General features: G+C 38.9%; 1 protein-coding gene and 1 pseudogene across 1 annotated transcript; one reads left to right on the top strand and one right to left on the bottom strand.

Annotated features, from left to right (window-relative positions):
• Window positions 1–6994: 6994 nt before the first annotated feature.
• On the top strand, window positions 6995–7474 carry LOC143878056 (18S ribosomal RNA; annotated as a pseudogene).
• A 361-nt stretch (window positions 7475–7835) lies between these two features.
• Window positions 7836–12305, bottom strand: LOC143876999 (uncharacterized). The gene is made up of 4 exons (XM_077378698.1): window positions 12042–12305; window positions 10718–11302; window positions 8978–9474; window positions 7836–8172 (listed from the first exon to the last, which is right to left on the bottom strand). The coding sequence occupies exons 2-3, from the start codon at window positions 11062–11064 to the stop codon at window positions 8982–8984; spliced, it is 840 nt and encodes a 279-aa protein (XP_077234813.1). The 5' UTR covers window positions 11065–11302; window positions 12042–12305; the 3' UTR covers window positions 7836–8172; window positions 8978–8981.
• Between the last annotated feature and the right edge of the window lie 2630 nt (window positions 12306–14935).

Raw genomic sequence — 14935 nt, 5'->3', positions numbered from 1 at the left:
AAATCTAATCTAAGGAACTCTATATTAAGCAAATATTTATAGATAGCTTGCAAATTCAGATCTACGTATTGTATAGACTTGATCCTAAGTAGAACAAAAGGAAAATCTTACATTTTTGCTAGTTATTGCATTAATCTGGTCGAACAGCAAAGTTCGTAAGACTGACCGTTCCCCGTCATTAATTCCGCTTCTACGAGTAGTCACGAGCAGGTGGCCATCTCCAAGATGTGAAAATACTGGTCGTTGAGAGGGGATGAGCGGTGGGTCTTGAGACCCTGAGTGACTATTGCGAGAGACCTGATTTCAGAGTTGCTGTGGGGCATAGAAGAAATGTGAAAGGAGGAAAACAGAGAGTTCTTTGAAACATTTGAAACAGTATGATCTTGCAGACCTTTCTTAATGATAGTTTTGGTAGAACCCCTCTTAGCCTTGGTAATTAAAAAAGCTAACGGAATGTGATAGCTTGGAAGAAAATGCAGTCACCCATCAATTTGATAGGATAATAAGAAATCCCATGGAGAAAACGTCTTAGCTTTGAAGAATTGGTGTGAAGGACAATCACGATTTCTTGCATTGGCAACGACCCTCGAGTACTGCAAGAGGTGTCTGTCTAAGTTAAAAATGTGTTTCGTCACGGAAAAAAGAAAGGATTCTTAGGATTTGGTAGAAGGGTAGGTTGGGGAAAAAGCATGTGGATTTTCTTTTCCTTCAGTAGGGGAAGGATAATATTTGTAAATAGAAAATGAAATTCAAACACATTTACTTTCAGAGGAAAAGGCATGGACGTAGAATTGTTGGGGATTACGAATTTACAAGTACTAATGAAAGCAAAAGTAATATTAATAATAAAATAGGTGTTTACAGATCCAAACGCGCACACAAAAGGTTGGACTCAAACTCAACTCTTCATGAAGAAGGTGAAAGGATCTACACGGCTCAAATTGACTAAGTCTAATACTGACACTAGTTGGGTTCGTCTACATGGATCATTTTCTTCCATTCTCTCCTATCCAAGGTTATGTTCTCTGTTATGTTCCTAGCCATCAAGTCTTTCTTCATTGTTTCTACCCAAGTTGTTTCGGTCTGCCCCTACCTCTTTTTACTCCTCCAACTTGGCACGAGTCACTTCTTCTCACTGTAGCATCCAAAGGTCTACGTTGGATATGCCGTAACCATCTTAAGTGGTGCTCTCTCATCCTCTCCTCAATTGGTGCCACCCCCACCTTTTCATAGATGTCTTCATTTTTAATTCTATCTAACCTTGTGTGGCCACACATCCAAGCATTCGCATCTCCGCTACACAAAAGGTTAGACTAGAGATTAAAATATTACATTAAACAAAAGGAGCATCGGGCATCCAAAAGCCATCACATGTTCATGACATGTTCAAGGATGAAGAATGTGCTCACAGTGATGAACAAATGTGAAATCGAAGAAGGCAACAATAAAAAAAAATACCCTTGACAATCGAAGAGTTTTTGCATGCACTATATATGGTCAATGCAAATCAGACGATGCAACTGCTAACTATGACCTTGGATGAGAAGATGAAGAGAACAACAATACATGAGCAAGCCAAACAAGAGCAAGCATCATTAGCTCATGAAATAATTGGGAGCTTCTTATGTCAGAGCCTTGAAGGTTCAAATTATCAATATTGGTAGGTTCGTTGGACGGTGCCCAAACTAATACACAGATTGACCAATATTCCTTTGGAAAAATTTTGTTTGTCTCATAGTCCAAAATTTGCAGTAATACATATTGTTTCCACCATAAACTCATGTTTACTTCTATTATCAATGATTTTTTTATATTAAATTCAAAAAAAAAATCAATGATTTTTTTTTATAGTTAGTTTAACGAAAATCTATGCTTTGATAAGTTTGAGGTGATTTATAACATTTCGAGTAGGCTAGCAAGTTTGTTAGGCCTGTCTTGTTTGCTTGTATGTCAATTATTTTATAAAATACATTTTCTTGAAAAGATTTTGTATTCTACTAAAACTAGAAGTGTAGAAATAAGTGGACATAAAAGAATGAGCAAGATGATTATGTAACAAAATAACAAAAGGAGGTAGGAAGACATAGACAAATAAAAGGTAAAGAAAAGTAAAAAAAATAAGATAATGCAAAATTGACACCAAATACTTGTTACAGAAAAAAAAAAAAAAAGGGACCGTCATTCATCTAAATGGGCCCAACACCCACTAGTGGGGTCCATTACACATCCAGTTATAGCGGAAGCTTTACCTGATCAGTGCTACAAAAGCCACACACATATAAAAGGAATAATCAGTTGAGCTTTCAATACAAGAGCATAGAGGCAAAGGAAGGCTTCAGTTGATTAAGGCTTTCTATAAAGAAAACATATACAAAAAGAAGATTCAGTTGATCAATTTTTGTTATACAAAACCACATACATAAGAGGAGGCTTCACTTGAATTGTGCTTTCTGTACAAACCACATATACAAAAGGAAGCTTCAGTTGATCAGTGCATCATGTACAGACATATATACTGATGGACATTTTACTTGACTCGTCTTTTCCATTCAAAGCTACATATACAAAAGGAGCTTATGAGTGACATGTCTACTTTCTATATAAAGTCAATAACTTCAGAAAGGCAGCCAAGCTTTTCTAGAGGAGGCTAAACCCAAGTCTTCAACGGCCCCAACCTTTGTGTTGTTCTGAATACCTTCCACAAAATCCCTCTAGATCCTAAATATTTTTTTTTTTTATGGGCAAATCCTAAATATTTAACTTATGCACATTCCCTCCCCAAAATACAGATGAAATCTCAAGTTAAAGATTTTAATTTCATCCAGAATACCCAAAAAAACATAAAACACACCTGTTGGTATGTGTGTCTATGAGTTACCCTCAGGCTTGCGCCTCCAACTAGGCATGGGAAACTCATATCCAGCCCGAATGGCTACGTCGAGAATATCTTCATCTCCAATACTGTGATCAGTCTCTTTCGATAGTGAGGTTATGAGTCCAACAAAACTTGAACTAAGAGGTGCACTTGTATCAGAACTAGCCAATTGCCACCTAGAAGGTGGCAGTCCAAATAACCTCTCTGGTGGTTTTTTAACTGCATCACTAGATGTTGAATCACCAGATCTGCTGAGTACGTAATTCGTAAAATCATCAAGCTGTTCTCTTTGTTTAGAAGATAACCTACTTCGCATCTCTTGACACATAGCATGTACGGTATCCCCTACCCTTCGAGGCTTCGACTTACCCTTATTAAGCCCTAGATGTTCATCGGTGGGATTTTGTAGCAGATCTTTAGTGGAATCCCCCGATTCTACAACATTTGTGTCACATTTACCAAAATCCATAACTCTATTGGTCGGATTTGGGGTTAGATCTTTGGTGACGTTTAGAACAGCTAAATCCCCTGTGGATTTTGAAATGCAGGTTTCCTCAGCATTCTTCCCTGAAAACCCTAGATCCGAACTGCCGCCGAGACTAACTTTTCCGGCGAGATTTGAAGAGATGCTTATCGCATTCTGGTCATTGAAATCTCTGGTTCTTACCAAACCCGGAGAAACTCCCTTCTGTGTCAAGGAAGATTTCGAAAACCCTAGATCATTTACCATCGGAGCTTTCCTCTTGGAAAACCGAAGATCCTTCTCTCCGACCGGATATTTTCCCTTTGAAACTTCGGATATCCTTTCACTTCTCACATCTAAGGAAAGATTTTGAGTAGCATAGGCGGGATTCGAAACTTCAATAGCAAGCCCCTTACCGAGATTTCTTCTTTCACCGGATGCTGAAACATCACCGCCGGGGACCGAGCGTGTCACGGCTCCGGTGGAAGCTGCCGGAATCAGACCGGAAAAGTGACGTTCAACGTTAGGAGGAAAATCCCCACCGACACTATCTTTGGACTGTGACTCGGAAGGAATCAGTTGTTGAAGAATCTCCTCCTGTGAATCCGAAATCCGACATTCACGAATCATTTTGTCGAAGGGATCTTCCATCCCAAAACCCTAACCCTAGTAATTCTCTGCCCTAAGTCCCCTTCCTTGAGAAGCTCGATCAGCTTCCCGCCTTTCCTGTCCCCGAGCATTTACCAATTTTACCCTCGGTGCTTGGAAATGACTTCTTATCTATTTATTACTCCCGGAAAAGTTTCAGGGAATATATCGGCTGAGGTGATTTGCAAGCCAATTTCGTGGAAAGTCCTTTCGCGGTTCACTTTTGCAGAATAGAACAACTCATCAATTCCTTAACACAAAATCTGTCAAAGCGAGACTGCGTGGCTGCTCTTATTTGCTAAAGTGAGCACGCGTTTCGCGAAATCGCCTAGCAAATCCCATGAAGGGATGAAACTATCTATGCCCTTCTACCTTTTTCTAACTCATGTACTGACATCTATCCAAAGAAAGAAAAGAGGAAAAATGGTATGATGACCCTGAGTAAGAGAGCCAAAGAATGAGAATGTGCCGTATCAAAACCCCTTTGTCTTCCATATCTTGTGTTTCTGTGATAGGGCTGGTGTTTAACAGACTTGACTGTAATATCTTTCTTTTTACCGGCATGGGTCCTGCCTAAACCCAGCTTACCTACCAAGGAAAAAGATAAAAAGGGATGAGTAATAATATTCACATTTTCTGATCCAGATAAAGTTCCTTATTCTTCTTGACAGTGGAGAGGTATGCATTGTTGTTTTCCAATCTGTTTTGGATTTTGTTTCCACGGAGTTACAACCACAATAGTTCAGAGTCTTCATGAAGGCTTATAAGGGGTTTTGATATGTAAGTAGGAAAGTCTTATAAATAAGGTAGGAATGATATCCTCCAAACTTTAGCCATCGCATCCCCTCTTTAATGCCAATTGCATGTCTTCCTTGCCAATTGCCTAGTTGGGAAAGAGTACGTGAACGCGCATTTGACGAGGAGACCAAAGTAATTGGGTGGATTACAATTGTCACAATGAAAAATATGTCTCACTTGTATAGGCCTAAAGAAGGCCCAAGATGGCTCTAGAAAGGAGCAGGCTTTCTTTAGAAAGGGTAAATTTATTGAAATTTCCCGGGAAATAAAAGATTAAAATCAGGATACAAGATGTGTCCAGACACTATTACAATCACTGAACTTGCCAAGTGATACACTGTTTATAACAGAAACAACCACTAATCAAGACTTGCCAGGGTGACTACGATTTCTGGTTTATCTACTTCTTTGGCGAGGTTATCTGTATCCCCATTTGCAGATCGCCGCATGTGAGAGAGATATCTCACCACATGTGAGAAAAAGATGTCCCACTACAGAACCAAGTGGCAGGCTGTGGACAGGATTGGAAGAAAATAAATGTGTAGATATTTCTAAAGTGTTTTAGTGTAGATATTTGTAACGTATTTTAGGGCCCGTTTGGATGCCACATGCATTTGTATTTTGATTTGGATACAAAATACATCAATCATCTTCATGATCATGTTTTAGGAGAGAGAGAGAGAAAGAGAGGGAGGGAGGAAGGGGTGTCTCGTTGCTGTCGGAGCAACGTCGAAGAGCAGCTACGGTGAGGGAAGTTGCTACAAATATTGATTTTCAAATAATGTCTCGCAGACAAGATTTGAAAATCGGAATTTTTTGGACTGTTGCAGCTGATTTGGAAATCTAAGGATCTGATCCAGTTCAAAATATCAACTAAATCCAAATCTAAATCCTATGGGTATTCAAACGTGGCCTTAGTGTATTCTCGTAGGAAGGTTCTAGTTAGACTAGAACAGCTTCTAGGATGGTACTGGACCATTAGATAATTGATGTGTGGCATGATCTTGACCATTAGAATAAGTAGAGGTAGCCTATAGTATAGATGTAGAGAAAGCACTTCAGGCATTGTATGTATTCTCGAGGGCGGCAATGCAAGTCCTCCCCATTCCACTCGTTGTGCTTTTCTGTGAGTTTAAATGTCCTTGCCTTAATCACAAGGTTATGCCACTTTGGATAGGCTAAATGAGATATCAGAGGCTGTTGTTGGTTGTGTAAAGACTTGTTTTTGCCTGCTCCAAAGGGTCGAGAAATTAGACCCCTGTGAAATGAGATATCAGAAGCTGCTGTTGGATCAAAAATAATTTCTCAGGAAATGATATGGGCGCCTGTTTCTTTCTCACGACATTGAAATCTCATTATATTCCAAAAGTATGTTTTGTCTGTGTGCATTTGTTTCTTTCTCCGCCTTACATTGCTGAATATTACTACCCACGGCCTATTTGGATGCTCCTAAAGTTGGTCTTTATTTGCAAAAACGATTACCTTAATTTTACTTTCAAATAGGACATTAAGGCTAAGGTTATAAGCAAATAAGTTTGAGGTATGCAAAGACCACAACCTTTAGTCAAAAAACCTCCGTAAGGGGACGCTTCTGATCAACAAAGAAGGTGCATTTATCATATTTGTGGGTGTTTCAACCAAATCCAGTAGTAAAAGCTTGATAACCCTCTCAAACTAGGGAGCTTCATCACATCTCTGCAGCTCCAAGAAAACCATCATAGAAAAGGATGGAAAGATAAAAAGTACTAGTGCCATTTCCTTTGAGCAGTATCATTTTACCACTATTGATACTGTTATATGCCGACGATGATGAAGCCAACAACTCATTATCAACAATTTTTACTCCGCCAATCCATGACATGGCAAGATCATTATGAGAGGATAAAGGAGAAAACCCCAAGCTCAAGCAGATCATGGGGAGAATAAAAGAAGAGGGAGGGAGAGAGAGAGAGAGAGAGAGAGAGAGAGGGGGGGGGGGGGGGGCTGCAGATTTAAGGCAGGGCATCGATCATTTGTTCATGGTCAAACAAAGTGAGGCCTGGGCCTCATTCAAAGTCAAATCAAGGGGAGGGGTACAATGAATACATTGATTATCTGGGTCCATCTAGTCTCGACAAGACGGGTAGGGGCTCCTTCGCTGCCTTAAGTAGAGCTAGGCACTACCAAAAGACCAACGCCGGGCTAATACGTGTCAAGTGATGACGACGCCGTAGTACTTCGATCTGGAGTGGCCGATTCTCGATAATAACGCATTCGATTGATTGCTTCTGATCGGAGTCCTTGAGTTACCCATTTAGCTTCTGAACCCTAAACCTACCAATCCACCGGGGCAAAGGGAATTTCCGGTGGAGCAGTGAAATGCATAGATATTGGATAGAACACCAACGGCGAAAGCACTCTGCTGGGCCAACACTGAGAGACAAAAGCTAGGGGAGCAAATGGGATTAGATACCCCAGCAGTACCAGCCGTAAACGATGGATACTAGGCGCTATGCATATCAACCCGTGCAGTGTTGTAGCTAACGCGTTAAGTATCCCACCTGGGGAGTACGTTCGCAAGAATGAAACTCAAAGGAATTGACGGGGGCCCGCACATGCGGAGGGATTATAGAGGAAGATGGTCAAAGATCTACAAGGACGCCCCGTTCACCCATCACGGGCTAAAAAATTACAGGTTTTGCAGTTCATAAGTCCAGCAAAGCATCAATCTAGTTAAATTTTCATCCATTTCCTAGCAACTCCAATGGAAATCCTCATGCCCTTTTTATAATTAAAAAAAGTCAGAGAGAGAGAAAAAGGTCTCTCATCATTCTCAAAAAGTGTCCGGCAACAACGCATCCTGTAATCAGCCTGATGTCTTTACCAACAATATCAAACAGGCTCGTTTTGCTTTTGTTAGGCAAAGTTGATATGAGAACTACCATGTTTAGATATTTCCCCTGAATCATCTTGTCTTCTAGTATTTTAAGAGCTGTCAAAAGGTTATTACAGTTCTCAAAAAGCTCTAGCAAACCAATTAAAAAGAAAAGACAAACTGGGACAGTGCAACTATTAAAACATGGTTGTGCTGATATCATTTCCCCAAAGTAATGATGAAACAACTCTTCCACAATGAAACCCTTTATCAGTTGTGTTCCTTTATTTTTTCTTGATTACGACCTTTACAAATAACTACTTGTTTACAACATGAATCTGACTCTAATCAACATAGGTACAAAAAATTGAGCGGAGTGAATCGATGCTCATTAGCTGTGGCTTTTCTAGTTTCACGGCAATTCTTTCTCGCAGAAAATAACCCCATAGATTGATGCTGTCATCTTCATTTAATCTAAATTGCAGTTTTGTTTCTTAAGTAACTCACAATCGCCAGACTTGCCCACTAACAAATCTGTACAAAATGCTTCTGTCATGGCCCATAACATATTCACATTTGTAAGGAGTTATATAGTAAGGAAGAAAAGATAATTTAAATGGCAGCAAATGTAGCTTTCGAGGGCGACCAACTATACCAAGAAGCACATCAGCTTTTAATTGAATTGAAAGGTCAGAGAGAAAATGTGGGAAATTTTTTATGCACTTATTTTCATTACTTAAAAAGACGACGAAGCATCCATGTGATTGCTCATGGATTCTGTCACAGCAACATACACTAAACATGATATATTCAATTAAAAGAGAGTTGATTTGGTGAATGGGAAAGCAGTTGACAAAACCCACCTTATTGAATTTGAAACGATGACAAAACCAATTTTAAATAAAGATGAATATGAGATCGGTAGGTAGCTCGAGGGACCTCCCCAACTAAATTTATGGCTTACAAAAAATCCAGGGAAATCCAGAGAGCCAACCGTGAAGCAACTAGCAGTTCAATAATTTAAAAGCAGCTTATAAGTTGAATTTTAAATGATTAAATAAAACCAACTCCAGCAGCTTAAGCTTTTAGAGTAATTGGTTGTTTCACATGGTACCAGAGCTATTACCTAATCTTGGGTTCAAAACCCCACAACTCCTTGATATTAAAATTCTAACTGTGTACGGCCAACCCACCAAAAGAGGGGCCACATGTTGGGGGGGGGGGGGAGTGTTGAAGTATAGATGATCAAATAACACCAACTCTAACAGCTTAAGCTTTTGGAGTAATTGGTTGTTTCATAAATAAGAAGTTGGGTAAAACACTCAGAAAAGATGAATACCTGTTTAGTCTTCCACAAACCCATCTGCAGCTGCAGGTTGCATGCTCTTGAGCTCGGAATTCCCATACCTTGAAGCCGCAAAACCATATGTCACAACAACGGCGACAAGTAAGAGAAGAATTGCAGTGAACAGCTGGAAATTGGCGAGCAATTCTCCTCTGACCTCACTATCCGTCGAGTGGCACATGATTGCATTGTCCTTGAGCTTGCAGCCGTGGGGCATCATGGGGCCGTAGAGGGTGAAGGCTGTTTGGTAGAACCAAATGCCTTGGAGAGTGATGGAAATGCCGCTGGTTAAGTCGAGGGGGAAACTGGTAGGGATGAGGGCCCCAGCTACAATGGAGATTATGCAGAGGCCGATAAGGAGGACGAGGAGGAGGTGGTAGTAGCCCTCTAGGCCTTTGTGGGATGTGGAGTGGAATGAGAAGAGGAGGTATTCTCCCAAGAAGGCAGTTGAGGCGATCAAGCAAAGAGCTCCTTCTGGAAGGGGAAGATAGCTGCAGAAACAGGCAGTGTTGCAGGATTTCTTCCATACATGAATGATTCTTAGAGATATATTCACATAAAAATGATTGAAAAATTGAGATCATTGGATAAGTGTGAATTTTATTTTGGTCATATGTCCTCAAAGGTCCGCAACATGCTAATGTCATGCGTCAGCGTGTCCCATACAGAGGTTTATAAAATCTGAGACACTTGCTGCACATACAAGTGTATCATGGCTGAAAATTCTTTTCTAACCTTTTCTTAAAAGATGAAGTCTATTTAATTAGTTTTGGGAAACAATATTTCCATTCCCTTTTCCAACAATTTCATCCCCTGGACCCTGTTTGCATTCCAACAATATCAGCCAATGCTGTCTCTTCCACAAAATGACTATGGATATTATCGGGAAGAGACATACAAAAGGGGTGGAAATATCATTTGACATAGGTTATTAGCATTTAGTTTAAAAAACCGGTTCGAGTTATCCTGGGATACATCCCAATATTAGATGGGACGATGGGTACTTTTATCAGCCAATGCAAAACCGAGAATTAATACATAGAGAAAAGAGAAGGTACTCCCTTGAGTAGATAACTTATCTACTCCCTACCTTAAAATAATAGTTGGGGCCACATTGTTTAGGTGATCCAAAGCATTCATTTGACGGGCCCTCACATAGATAGCGTGTGCCCAAAAATTCAGCTCGATAGGATCATCCTAACCCTATGAACTGTGGGGGCAAAAAATGGACAGTTTTATACATTTTTGCCTCCACATTTGTGCAGGTTTATACACGTCTATTTTTGCCTCCACAGTTCATAGGGTTAGGATGATCCTATCGAGCTTATTTTTTGGGCACACCCTATCTATGTGAGGGCCCATCAAATGAATGCTTTGGATTACCCAAACAATGTAGCATCAACTGTTATTTTAAGGTAGGGAGTAAATAAGTTATCTACTCCAGGGAGTACCTTCTCTTTTATCTCTTAATACATATCAATTTTCATCAATCAACAGTCAAGATAAAGAAACCATGTGAATTCATTTAAAAAAAAAAAAAAAAGGTCTGCTGATAAAAAAAAAGATCAGATTTAGGGCCTCTCTGTTTCTGTCAGTGAGTTTAAAACATTGACTCGACTGGGTTGCTCATTGAATTAAATGGAAAAACCTAACTGTATAAACACTTTTCCCCAATGAAAAAAAATATCAGCGGCATTTTGGTACCATATGATTAACCTGAGTTAGTTCTCTCACCTGGTTTTCTCGTTGAGCAGGGCAACCAATCCAAAGATGAAGAACATGAGAAGCATGCCCGAGTGCTCGAAATCGTTCATATGGGAAGGGTTCAAAACACCATTGACGAAGAATTTGAGATGGGTAGAGTAGAGCAACTCGATGCACATGTCTATGAAAGCCCCCACCAACACAACATACAGCTCTAAGTATTTCAGACGCCCACCAAACCCTTGAACTGGGCTCCAAACCCTAACCCTAAACGACTTTGGGTTCGACACGTACCTCACCACCGAGCTCCATATATGCCACACCCCAACTAACAGAAACAGAGTCCCTGGAATAACGTGACCTTTGAAAGATCCCATCTTTTTCTTTTACAAACCTGAAAATTACACCCCAGATTTCGCAAAATTACAGCAATAACCTGTAGTTTTCCAATGAAAATCGGTTTAAGGATGAAATCTTCCGACTCAAGATCCAAGTCAATGGTTCTGACTCGTGTTTCTGTTCTTCTTCTGAAGGAAATTTATGGAAAACGAATTAAAAAATCAGCCTTTTCAGAAAAACTGAATTCTTAGATAGCTCCTCTTTCTGTTTCTCGCTCTGCAAAAATCAACGAAAACAAATACTTTTAGAGGCTTTTCAGGCTGAAAATTTTCTAAAGATTAATTTCTGGTTCTTTAATTGGAACCGGAGACTATAGCGACGTTGAATTAAAGATGGCTGCGATTTTCAAACACCTTGCTTGGATTTTACGCCTAATAGTAAAAAATTTCTAGGCTGCTGCTTTAGGTAAAAAAAAAAATTTGAAAAATTGAAAAAAGAAATATTCCGCTTTTCGACTTTGACCAGTTGTAAAGCTTCATATCAATGCCATATAAAAGCATCTAGAAAACGAGGGTTCAGAGCCTGGATAGAGAAAGAGGACACAAAAGACCGTCGTTTATAAACCAATTGAGTCAGAGGAACATCAAAAGGTCCTGTTTCACGGGGGGAAAAAAGAAAAGGAACTTTAGTGGCGAAAAAAATACAGATCCAGATAATAAGAAATCGAATCTTTCTATTAATGGTACGAAAAACGGAAAAAGTTCAGATCCAGAGCACTAAAGCAGAATCATCAATCTACAGCTCTGAAACTCCGAAAAGAGCTTTGAAAACTAGAGTAAAAAAAAAATCTGGAATCTGGAAACGGAGTTCAAGTGACATGACACCGAAAAATTACAGCTGTTAAATTTCGAACAGAAACTCTAATGGCCGAAGCAAAATCATAAAAAAAACAAACAAACGATCTGAGTGTTTTTATTCTTATATTTGATAAGATTTCTGGTCTCGACTTACGTACCAACGATAGAAAGAGAGAGAGTTCTTCATGGCATGAAATTCGTCATCCAGACGCTCCTGAGTTCTTATGATTACGATGGGAAAGATCTCTGAGAATCAAAACCCTCGATTGATTGAAGAACGAGAGAAAAGGGAAGGAATCAGGACGGAAAGGGGTGGAATCGATTTCCGGTCCCAACGCAGCGAAGAAAAATTATAAAAAGCAGCCGTGGGCCTTTCTTCTCTTCTCTCAAGTATCTCACTAGGGTTTTTTGTTTTTCTCATTTTGGTTTCGTTAGACGGAGTCGCTATCAATAACGTAGATCATAGCGATTACGTGGCGCTTAGCGATTGGTAGTTTCATTATTTCATGTTTTTGCCTGCCGAACGCCCGTTTGACTCTCTGGCACGCCTTTCACGAATGACGAATTCATAATTTATTTACGGGTTCTATTTCATTTCAGGCCGACTAGGAGAATATTTACGGTCAGGATCAATGCTAATGATTTGCAATCGAGACCGTTGATCTTATAAAAACATCATAAGGCGACCCATACTGGTCTTCATAAATAAATCAACTATTATCTTTTCTTTGTGGAACATGATTGATGGAATAGGTAGCATAGATAGACAATCTGATCTATGTGGGATCGTATTTCTTAGTAGGATCAACGAACCAGATCGATGAAGAATAATCAGTCTAAGAAGAATCTTTGATTGACGTATGGGCGGGCTACAGTTGCGTTATTGTTATTTCGTATTTACCATTTTTATTTAAAGGTGACTGATATTGGCACAACCATATTTTGATAATGAGCCAAAGTCACCTTGTCTTATATTCTTTAAGCAGCTATCAAAAGTTGTTCAGAGCTTCCTGGAAATTGTAGCCAGATGCTTAAAGATTAGGGAAAATTCTCAAAAAAATGTGATTTTTATCTGAAAATCTCAAAAATTGGTTAAGTTGGCTAATTTCTCAAAACGGGGTGAAACGCATCCCAAGGATTGTTTTAGGACCAAAATGCCCTTGTGTTGGTTTTTCCCCAATAAGATAAGCACGGATCCTAATGCATTTCACCTTACATTTTGACTTTTTGCCTTCTTCTTCCCCACACCAAAATGAAACTCCATTGTCTAGGAAAATGTTATAAAAATCCATTCAAATTCCATTACACAGTTCCCTCTCTTATAATCTAAGGTTTTATTGGATCTTTTTATTTTTCTTTGGCTATGAAACCTAAGCTTCTCTTCTAGGTCCATTGTGATACATTTGTATAGTTTTAACATGTTCATTACGATGCCATGGTGTATTGTCATCATCTTGTGTATTTGTTAGGGATTTGTTATGGTTTTGTTAGGCATTTGCTATTGTCATCGTCATCTTTACAATGCTATGGTGTATTGTCATAATCTCTCTATCTCTCTATTGCCCTCTATATTTCTATTTAGAGCAAACCTGGATGAAAATCATGTCTATACAATTACAACCACTATTTAAATGTGTAGAAGCAATATTTTATTCTCGAAACCACTATTGATATCTAGGAACCAATATTTAAACACTTAGAAGCACCAGTTATACCTAGGATTACCACTGTAGTGGTTCCGAGGTATAAGTAATGGTTCCAAGGTATAAATAAATAGTGGTTCCAAAGTAGAAATATTGCTTCACACAATCTAATATTATTTCAGTGGGTGTCAAAGTTGCAATGAATGAATAGTGGGTTAAATAGTTGTCTAAACTGTCAGATCTTATAGTGGTTCATAGTTTATATGGCCTAATACTTGTTCCGAGAGTTTAAATTATGAGATTGAAAAAATTATGCAGTCAAAACCACTATAAAAAATGAGAATGACTGTATTTATAGGGTTTTAAACACTCAGAAGCACTCATTACACCTAGGAACCACTATTTACCACTATGTAGTGATTCTGAGGTATAAATAGTGGTTCCAAGGTATAAATAGTGGTTCCAGAGTAGAAATATTGCTTCACACAATCTAATAGTACTTCATTGGGTGTCAATCTTGCAATGAATTATGTAGTGATTCCTAGGAACCACTATTTACCATTGTGTAGTGGTTCCAAGGTATAAATAGTGGTTCTAGAGTAGAAATATTGCTTCACACAATCTAATAGTACTTCATTTGGGTGTCAATCTTGCAATGAATTATGTGGTGGTTCCTAGGAACCACTAATTATACCTAGGAACCACTATTTATCATTATGTAGTGGTTCCGAGGTATAAATAGTGGTTCCAGAGTAGAAATATTGCTTCACACAATCTAATAGTACTTCATTGGGTGTCAATGTTGCAATGAATTTATGAATAATAGGCTAAATATATGTCTAAACAGTCAGATCTTATGGTGGTTCATAGTTTAGATGGCCCAATACGTATTCGGAGAGTTTAAATTGTGATTACAAGAAGTTATGCAGTCAAAACCACTATAAAAAGTTATAGTGGTTATATTTATAGGGTTTCAATTACCTAGGAACTACTAATTATACCTAGGAATCACTATTTACCATTAGGTAATGGTTCATTAGGTAATGGTTCCAAGGTATAAATAGTGGATCCAAGGTATAAATAGTGGTTCCAAGGTTTAAATATTACTTCACACAATCTAATAGTATTTCATTGGGCGTAAAAGTTGTCATGAATTTATGTACAATTGTAAAATATTAACTTAAACCCTCAGATGTTATGGTGGAGGGAGGGGAGTGGAGGGATTTAGGGTTTGGGGAGGAAACACATGGTTATAATGGGGGGAGGTGTGGAATTGGTCTTTATGGGGAGTGGTTTCTGCAAACGACGTTATGTTTTTTAAAAAAAAATCGCAAAAAACCGGTCAACATTTTCATATGTTTTAAACTTGTCTGACGGGATGGTGGAAAGGTCGATGGTTTTTTTTTTTT

The sequence above is a fragment of the Tasmannia lanceolata genome, unplaced genomic scaffold (assembly GCF_043159265.1).
Source record: "Tasmannia lanceolata isolate RefF3 unplaced genomic scaffold, GAP_Taslan_0.1 ptg000005l, whole genome shotgun sequence".
NCBI classification, from domain to species: Eukaryota; Viridiplantae; Streptophyta; class Magnoliopsida; order Canellales; family Winteraceae; genus Tasmannia; species Tasmannia lanceolata.
The sequence above is the reverse complement of the archived record's forward strand: the minus strand, read 5'-3'. Positions and strand labels throughout refer to the sequence as shown.